Below are 10,000 nucleotides of genomic sequence, written 5' to 3' on the forward strand. Positions count from 1 at the left end.
TTATTATTATTATTGTTGTTGTTGTTGTGTATTGAATACGAGAAAATGAACCAATCTCTTTGAATGATGAGAGCCGAGTTGGGTAGGTAGTAGGGTCATCCGTTGTTGGTTTGAGATTTTTTGGTTGACTGTGTTAAGTATTTAGGGGAATGTGCGAGAGAGAAAGACAGATAGAGCAGCAAATAAACTAAACAAGCTTGGTTGGATGCTAGTGCAGAATCTAAATGTTCTCGCGCATGCGTTCGTGTGTGCATATGTGTGCATGCGTACGTGTGTTGTGTTGTGGTGTATGCGTGTGTGTGTGTGTGTGTGTGTGTGTTTGTGTGTATGTGTGTGTGTGCGTGTGTGTGTGTGTGTGTGTGTGTATGTGTGTGTGCGTGTGTGTGTGTGACGGAAAGTGAATGAAATAGAGTGAGGGACACAGATGTATGTACAGGAAAGAGACAGAGAGAAAGAGAGAGAGAGAGCGAGAGAGAGAGAGAGATATATAGAGAGAGAGACGCTCTAACACTTTGATGTCATCGGCCATGATGTCCTTATCACATGGGTGAATGCATCAACATACTTTCAGTTCATAACAAACCATTATAATAAACGAATGAAATGGTGAAAAAAAGAGAGAGAAAGAGAAAGAGAGAGAGACGGAAGGAGAGAGAGAGAGGAAGAGAGAGAGATAGAGAGGTGGAAGACGAGAGAGAGAGAGACAGAGGCAGAGACACTGACAGACAGATAGACGCGCGCGAGCACACACACGCACACGCACAAACACACACTTTGTTTGGGTCCCCTTGGAAAGACGTAAAATTGAAGACAACAATCACTACTGACCTTTCTTATACAATCTCTCTCTCTCTCTCTCTCTCTCTCTCTCTCTCTCTCACACACACACACACACACACACACACACAGAGGACACTGACTTGAAGCTGGTGTGAATGAGGAGGGGGCCCCCGCCACTGGCAGGCACCGCCTCGTTCATCAGTGGGTGGGTCTTGATGAAGTTTAACGTCGTGTCGGGCAGACTTCGGCTGTCGTTCATGCACTGAGGAAACCACACACACACACACACACACACACACACACACACACACAGCGAGACAAAGTTTAGTGAAACTCTGTAATAATGACAAAAAAAACAACATGTTTTATTATTTTTCTTATTGTTTTCTGATTGAAAAAAAAAAAACCCACATCGTCCACAGCGCTCCCGTGTATGACTATCAAAATAAACTCGTTATCAAACACACATAGCGTGATCGCAGCGCTCAAACCATACACACGCGCACGCACATACATACACACAACAACAACAACAAAAAAACACCACACACACACAACACATACACACATAATGAACGCGCATACACCAACACACACACCCACACCGACACACACACATTCTTTCTTCTTCACAAACATCAGTCAAGTCACTGGACCACTCAAAGAATAAACCACAGTCCATGCATTCAACGAACAATCACTTACTCCCTCTCAGCTAACGTTTAGTCCGTAAAAGACAGATAAGTGTACAAGTAAGTAAGTACACTTATACAGAAAACTCGACCAAACATATATGAGTCCTTCATTTGCGCAGACACCCCCCCCCCCCCCCCCCCGCACCAAACAAACAAAATATATCGTCAGCAACAACAAAACAATAACAACCCCCCTCACCCCCCAAACAAAAACAAAAAACAAAAAAAAAACCAAACAAAAAACAACACCAAAACAAAGATATATCGTCAACAACAACAAAACACACACACACACACACACAAAAACGACAACCCTCCCTCTACACACACAAAAAAAGAAGAAAACCCGAACACCGTGTGCGGCTGCCTACCTCCTGGGGGTGCCTGGCGAACCCGTCCTTCCTGCGGTCCTTCCACTGCACGGCCAGCCAGTTGTGGCGGGACGAGTCCTGCCCCTTGAAGGGCCCCTCGAACGTGCGGATGATGTCGGAGTACCGGAAGGCACACACCGCGGATCCCCGGATGCTGTTCCTGGAGCACACAAAACGCTGACGTCACCTCCACGTGAGAAACTTCAGTTTAACTCTTTCCGTACGAACGACTTCTTCTTCGTTCGTGGCCTGCCTGCAACTCCCACGTTCACTCGTATGTACACGAGTGGGCTTTTACGTGTATGGCCGTTTTTACTCCGACATGTAGGCACCCATACTCCGTTTTTGGGGGTGTACATGCTGGGTATGTTATTGTTTCCATAATCCAACGAACGCTGACATGGATTAGAGGATCTTTAACGTGCGTATTTGATCTTCTGCTTGCGTATACATACCAAAGGGGTTCAGGCACAAGCAGGTCCACAGACAGGTGAACACAAAACGACGACGCAACCCACCCACCGAGAAACACCCCCGGACATATTACAGGTAACAGAGCTGAACATCTCATCAATGACAATGACAAAACAAACGAACAAAGAAAGAAAGAAAGAAAGAAAAAGCAAAAGGCCAAAAGAACTCACAAGGGCGTGTTGAATATGGCGTACACCATGTCTGTCCTGTCCCCACTGTCGTAAGTGGGACGGTAGTTCCCTTTACCCATCTCTGTCGTCGACTCTGAAAGCAGAGAGACATTGCGGTGAAACACTCACTTTTATTGTGGGCTGTCATTGTATAAATGATAATAATCATCAGGGTCATAATAATAATAATAGGAAGAAGAAGAAGGAGGAGGAGGAAGAAGAAGAAGGAAGAAGAAGAAGGAGGAGGGAGGAGGAGGAGGAAGAGGAGAAGGAGGAAGAGCAGAAGAAGAAGAAGGAGGAGGAGGAAGAAGAGGAGGAGGAAGAGCAGAAGAAGAAGGAGGAGGAGGAAGAAGAGGAGGAGGAGGAAGAGCAAAAGAAGAAGAAGGAGGAGGAGGAGGAAGAGCAGAAGAAGAAGAAGGAGGAGGAGCAGAAGAAGAAGAAGGGGGAGGAAGAAGAGGAGGAAGAAGAAGAGGAGGAGGAGGAGGAGGAAGAGCAAAAGAAGAAGAAGGAGGAGGAGGAGGAAGAGCAGAAGAAGGAGAAGGAGGAGGAAGAGGAGGAGGAAGAGCAGAAGAAGAAGAAGGAGGAGGAGCAGAAGAAGAAGGAGGAGGAGCAGAAGAAGAAGAAGGGGGAGGAAGAAGAGGAGGAAGAAGAAGAGGAGGAGGAGGAGGAGGAGGAGCAGAAGAAGAAGAAGAAGAAGGAGGAGGAGGAGGAGGAGGAGCAGAAGAAGAAGGAGGAGGATGAGGAGGGGAGCAGTGGTGGTGAGGATGCTGGGAGGACTCACGGATCTCATCAAAGTAGAAGGGGAAGTCCCCGGGGATGGAACAGTTGAGCCTGGCCTTGAAGAAGGAGGTGAAGATGTTCTTCAGCAGGATGCTGCCACCCGTATCATGCTTGCACACCCGGGCCACCCGGGAAAACACCGCCTGCACAGTCATCGTCGTCATCATCGTCATCGTCACGACCATCGTCATTAGCATCATCATCATCATCCTCATCAGCAGACTGGTTGATGTTTCCTTGCTGCTGTTTTGCTTTTGTTTTGTTATTATAATCTTTTTATTAGGTGTTATGTCTACTTTTAGTATGCTACTTCATGCCTATTTTTTATTCATGTCCTTTAACTGATTTTGTGTTGCACATGTATGGCTGTGATGATGTATGTATGATTTACTCTAAGTTACCTTTCAAAGGTTTCTGTTGTGTTGTTGTTATCTACTGTGATTATTTATTGTACGTATGGGTTGCAATGTAAACATTTTATGTCTTTTGTGTATACATGTTGAATGACTGTGATTTCCGTGTATTGTTTGTGTTTTACACCACAAATAAATTTCTCTTGAGATACTAAGGTATTCTGTAATCTGTATTCTGTAATCTAAACGACATTTAGTCGTGCGTTCATACACACGCACACCTCTCCAACACACACATTCACACACACACACACGTGCATGTTCACCCCACCAATGTTGCCCAGAGTCTCTCGTTCATTCATCTCTTGCTACGCCTCCTTTCTCCCTGATTTTCTCGACTGATATAACATCACTTCATCAGAAAGTGAACAACAAAAGCGAACATCCTTCCCGTCCTTCCCCACACTGAGACGATAGAGAGAGAGAGAGAGAGAGAGAGAGAGAGAGAGAGAGAGAGAGAGAGAGAGAGTGGGTGAGAGAGAGAGTGAGAGAGAGACAGAGAACTCAGAACTTAGAACTCAAAACGTTTTATTATTCAAGGATTAAGATTTTAGGCATGGCCCATTCTTCCAATCTGTCCTTGCTAATCTACATCAATTGCAATAACACACACACACACATATGTATATATATATATATATATATATATATATATATATATAGAGAGAGAGAGAGAGAGAGAGAGAGAGAGAGAGAGAGAGAGAGAGAGAGACAGACAGACAGACAGACAGAGAGAGACAGAGACAGACACAGAGGGAGAGAGAGAACAGAAAGAGAGTTATGGACAGAGAGACACAAATCTTTTACATACAAAAAATGAAAGACACCCCCCCCACACACACACACGCACACACCACACCCCTTATTGTTTCGTTTGTGTAGCAATTACCGTAAAAACTCTACAGCCTCTTCCTCCCATGCCAATACACTCATCTCACAGTACCTACACACTCCCGTTAGAAGAAAAAAACAACAACAACCAAACCCACTAAAACAAAAACAAATAAAACTAATTCTCTCTCCGCCCGAATACGACTTGGCCTTGCTCCTTCCTTCTGGACACTGCAAACAGCAGTTATGATCCCAATCGATGGGAAAACTGCCCCGTGCCCTGGAACTCTCTTTCACAGCCTTGCAGTGTAGGCCTAAAGCCTGCCTACTGTAATTATCTGACTGACGGACCATCTTACCTTTCCGCAGTTGATGTTCTCCACGGCCGTTTCGCGGAAAAAGAAGTACACTTTGTCCTCCTTTTCCATTGAGCTGATGAAGTTCGGTTCTGGAAACAAAACAAAGCAAGGTAAAAAATTTAAAAAAACAACCCAAAAACCCCGAAAAAACAAAACAAAAAACACAACAACATACGCACGCACACACACACACACACAAGCACGTACGGACATACATACACCCACAAACACAAACCTAGAAATTAAAAAAAATAAAAATAAACAGTTTGTCTTCTTCCACATGTTAGCGATGGTGCTGGGGTGGAAGGATCGAGACATAATGAACAAAAGGAATTTAGCAAACACTTTCATCGAGCACCTGGTATATTTTTTATGTGTAAAAAGAGGAGGAGGAGGAGGAGGAGGAGAGAGAGAGCGAGTATATAAAAAGTCGTCGATTAAGGTTAAACATTACTTTTATTTTAACCCCCACCCACACTAGTGACGCCTTCCCACACACAACTAAAGTGTAAGGGAAAAATATTCTGTGTGTGTGTGTGTGTGTGTGTGTGTGTGTGTGTGTGTGTGTGTGTGTGTCTCCTGCCCGCAAGTAGTATAACAACTCTCTCTCTCTCCCCTGCCCGCAAGTAGTATAACAATCAACAACCTCACCATCCCTACCCACCCACCCCTCCCTCCTCCAATCCTTCCCTCCACGCCCCCGCCCCATGCAGGGCAGTGAGACAGACTGACTGACCGTTGAGCCACTTGGAGTCGAACTGCACGGTCCTGGTCAAGTTGGTCTGGGCCAGGATCAGGGAGTCCCTCGAGTTGAAGTCAGACACCGTGGCAGAATACAGCTTGCCGTCTGTGGGAAAGATAATAATAATAATAATGATGATGATGGCAATGATGATAATAATAATCATAGTAGCGATGATCATGATGGTGATGATGATGATGATGATGATAACAACAAAATAATATGAATAATGATGAAATGAAAAAAAACAAAAACAAAAACCCAGCATAAAAACAACAATAATAACACACAACTGACAACAACAATAACAACAATAGTCAGAAGAAGAAGAGAACGAGGAGGAGGAGGAGGACGGCGATCATGATGATAACAATAACATAACAATAATAGTAACAACAACAACAACAATAATAATAATAACAATAATAATAATAATGAGGTTTACAGTCCAGTCGCCCACAAAGAGGGCCATATCGGGGCTGAACAACAGCATCAATAATAACAATGATTATAATAATAATTCCATTCAAAAGGTGCAGTGTTGTTAACTTATCTGCACAAAATCAGATTTAAAATTCACGACGAAACAAAGCGGGCGAGATAAAGTCTGAAAAAAACAACAAAACAACAACAACCACGTCAACCATGGAGAGAGAGAGAGAGAGAGAGAGAGAGAGAGAGAGAGAGAGAGAGAGAGAGAGAGACAGAGAGAGACAGAGAGAGGGACAGAGAGAGAGAGAGAGAGAGACAGAGAAAAGGCAGGCCATAATAAATATAATAAATATATTTTATTAGGTCAAATACCTCCACTTCTTCACACGCTATCTTTTATTAGGTCAAATACCTCCACTTCTTCACACGCTCTCTCTCTCTCCCTCTTTCTTTTACTCTCTCTCTCTCTCTCTCTCTCTCTCTCTCTCTCTCACACACACACACACACTCACACCAACGAAACTATTAAAGCCTGCATTCCTCCTCACACTACTGTATGCCTTACATCATAAAATAAAACTGCAGACTCTGATATTAAAATCAAGAGAGCGTGAACAAACGGGGGGTGGGGGTTGGGGGGTGAGGTGATATACACGAGAGGAGACGACAAAGAGAGTCTGTGAGTGGGAGCAAGGAGGGGAATGAGGGAGGGAGGGAGGGAGGGGCCACTTCAACACACTTGTTTATTTTCACAGCCGACAAACAACCCGACACACACACCCCCCCCCCCCCCCCCGCTGCCTGCACTAAGCGAGAACGCCGTTCGTTCCAACAGCACGCCACAGTGCTCTCCCCTTCACTTCCCCCCCACCAGTGATCTCCCTTCGCTCGGTTGACACCTCCCGCCGGGAGGACGGCAATTAAAAGGCCGTTTTGCTTTTTCATTTGAATTTGAAACTAGTGTCTCCTTGTCTCAGCTTCCCTGCCCGTTTTGCCTTCCTCACCCCTTGGGGGCAACGTTACAAAGGCTCTCAAACGAAGATGATGCATTGCGCTTGCCAGGCCGGGAAAACTGCAGACACCAGTCATAAAAAAAAAAGAAGCGAGAAGCTGACATCTACACGTCTGAAAAATGTAACTCTAGGTGACTGTGTTCTTTTTTGGTTTTAATCAAGGATCGAGGCCTTGGGCAGAAACAGACACAATGACAGTGGTAGGAGAAATGTGCCGCTGGTCATTTTATCGTTTGGTTAATGTACGTATGGGTGAACTGTTCGTTTTTTTGTTTTGTTTGTTTTTTCGTTTGCTAGGGTTTTGTTCGCTTTGTTAGGTAGACTAAAAAAAAAAAAAAAAAAAAAAAAAAAAAAAAAAAAAAGGTTGTAGACAAACGTATGAGTGATTTTCTTTAATAAAAAATGCACAACCATTAAAAGTTTCATTACTATATTGCATTTCTTCTCATGGTGCAGACTGTTTTCTACTTTGAGTAATTCTTTAAAATTCCGAAGGATGAAAGGAAATGTCGAGAAAAAAAAATTAAGTTACAGAGACTAGGGACTCAAAAGTGTTTTGGACGGCAGCAAACCGGAATGGTTCATCTACTGTCAATAAATACGGCGTCTCTCTCTCTCTCTCTCCCCTCTCTCGGCCTATTCAATAAACTAGTGTCAGTGTCAGTGTCTCTCCCCCCCCCCCCCGCCCCCCCAGCCCCCGCCCCCCTCTCTCTCTGTGTTTCTGTCTATCTTTCTCACGGCATTTCAGAGCGCGGGGTAATTACTGGTCCCCTCGCTGACGCAGTAATTGCCGACAAGCCCTGTACCAAGTGTCATGTGATTATCACTCACGGCCAAATGAGGATGGTGAAGACAGAGATCTACCAAGCCGACAAAAACAACATAATAGCGAACTTCTCTGATTAGAACAACATCAAAACAAACAAATAAACAAAAAAACCCACTGACTGAATAACCAGCGAAGCCAATCAGCTAACGACACACAATATCTCAGCTTAGTTTTGTTCAAAACTCATGTATGTTCACGTCTTAACTTCTCGTTATGATGACATCCGTCACATATTCAGTATGTACATGTATCAGGACAGGACTTTATATAAGATTTTCTTGTTGTCCTGTTCATCGATATCTGTGTTGCATTGTGACATGTTCCAAATAAAATACCGTTTAAACCAACGACACACAAGTCTGAAACCACTTCCAGTACTACAATAGAGCAACTTCTCAGAAAATAACAACACTAAAAACAACAAAACCACAACCTCGAGAACGGTTCATCGCGAACCGCATACACATACTACATCACGCATAGGGGGGAAGGGGACATTTTTGACAGAGGTGACATACATGAATGCAAGCAATGTGGGGAGCTATATATACTGCAAGGTTTTGCTGCCCTCAGGAGCGGACGAAATAGGAAACGAACGCGGAAAAATGATGCAGTGATGCGTCGGGACAAAACGGATTGCTTTGCTCTCGTCGACACCTCGCTCTGCACGCCACATTCGTCATGTGACTCTGGATCAACACAGACATCGTACAGGGATGATTTCGTCGCTGTCCATTGTGATTTTTGTTTGTTTGTTTGTTTGTTGAGTTAGCTGCGAACTTGCAACTGCGGTGATGATGCGGTTTATCTTCATTCGATCATCTCTATCTTTTCTCTTTTTTTAACTCTCTCCATACGAACGGCGAAAGAGACGACGTTAACAGCGTTTCACCCCAATTACCATCATCAAAATATTGCAAGCGGAAGGCTCTTATACGGAAGAGGTGAATGTTAACAAAGAATACCACAATTCTGACGACGGAAGCTAAAGGTTGGGTCAGTCAGACACCCACTGGACATCCGAGGGGTCTGTGTAGAGGAGAAGAGAGGGCTGGCCGTACTGAGTGAGTTAATGCTGTGATGATGAGTTCGCACCACTGCCGTAATAATCACAAGCGGGCTATTTCCTTCGATGATTAAACCAAAGACGTTCTGCCTCGCTTTTTTTTTTTTTTTTTTTCGAGCGGTGCCTTTTCTCGTCAAGTGATCTGGGATGGAACGAACTGTAATGCTGTACAGTGTCTTCATAATGAAGTTGGACGACTAGCATCCATTTATATATATATATATATATATATATATATATATATATATATATATATGTATATTAGAACAAGAGAGGCAAGGCCTTCAAGACTCAATTGTGATAAATTAAGTCCCCTAGCATTAATTACAGAGTAATTTCCCTTTTTTACTATCTGCACCAAAACGTTTGCAAAATAAATAAAAATTCCAAGCTTAGCAAAAGAAGTTCCTGTTTGAACAAAAAATGATAATAATGACTGCTCTTGTTGTTGTGTCAGAATAAGAGGTCAAAGTGCCAAGTTTAGAGAATACAAAAAATATAAATATAACAGTAAATGCAGTTTGCATATAATTAGGCTTCTTTTTTTTTCTTTTTTTTGTGCCCATCCCACAGGTGCAATATTGTTTTCAAACAAGATGACTGGAAAGAACTGAATTTTTCCTATTTTTATGCCAAGTTTGGTGTCAACTGACAAAGTATTTGCAGACAAAATGTCAATGTTAAAGTTTATCACGGACACAGACACACGGACACACACACACAGACAACCGAACACCGGGTTAAAACATAGACTCACTTTGTTTACACACGTGAGTACAAAAATGGGAGTGGGGGTAATTATGCGCATTTGCCTGAAAATGCAACAGCTTTGTGCTGAAAACAAACGTGCCTGGTGCCTGGTGTCAGGTTGCTACACAGTAAACTCTTATTCGGGACAACGAAATCTTTTTGTCCAATTGTAAAACAAGTTTTCATAATCATTGATGTCAGTCCTGTGAACTTTTATCCATTAGTGCGACGAATTCCAGGTTCTTTCGTTCTTAGTTCTGTTAATTAATTCTACACCTTTCCCGTGAAGCCAGCG

General features: G+C 43.4%; 1 protein-coding gene across 3 annotated transcripts in view; it reads right to left on the reverse strand.

Annotated features, from left to right (window-relative positions):
• LOC143282143 (semaphorin-1A-like) overlaps positions 1 to 10,000 on the reverse strand; it is a 217,146-nt gene that overhangs the window by 28,673 nt on the left and 178,473 nt on the right. For all 3 annotated transcript variants that reach the window (XM_076587683.1, XM_076587684.1, XM_076587682.1), the window contains exons 7-12: positions 5,610 to 5,720; positions 4,874 to 4,962; positions 3,272 to 3,413; positions 2,491 to 2,584; positions 1,847 to 2,006; positions 921 to 1,042 (exon numbers count right to left, since the gene is read on the reverse strand). In XM_076587683.1, coding sequence (XP_076443798.1) covers positions 921 to 1,042; positions 1,847 to 2,006; positions 2,491 to 2,584; positions 3,272 to 3,413; positions 4,874 to 4,962; positions 5,610 to 5,720 — 718 coding nt within the window. The remainder of the gene's footprint in view (positions 1 to 920; positions 1,043 to 1,846; positions 2,007 to 2,490; positions 2,585 to 3,271; positions 3,414 to 4,873; positions 4,963 to 5,609; positions 5,721 to 10,000) is intronic.

Source organism: Babylonia areolata, chromosome 5 (genome assembly GCF_041734735.1).
Source record: "Babylonia areolata isolate BAREFJ2019XMU chromosome 5, ASM4173473v1, whole genome shotgun sequence".
Lineage (NCBI taxonomy): Eukaryota > Metazoa > Mollusca > Gastropoda > Neogastropoda > Buccinidae > Babylonia > Babylonia areolata.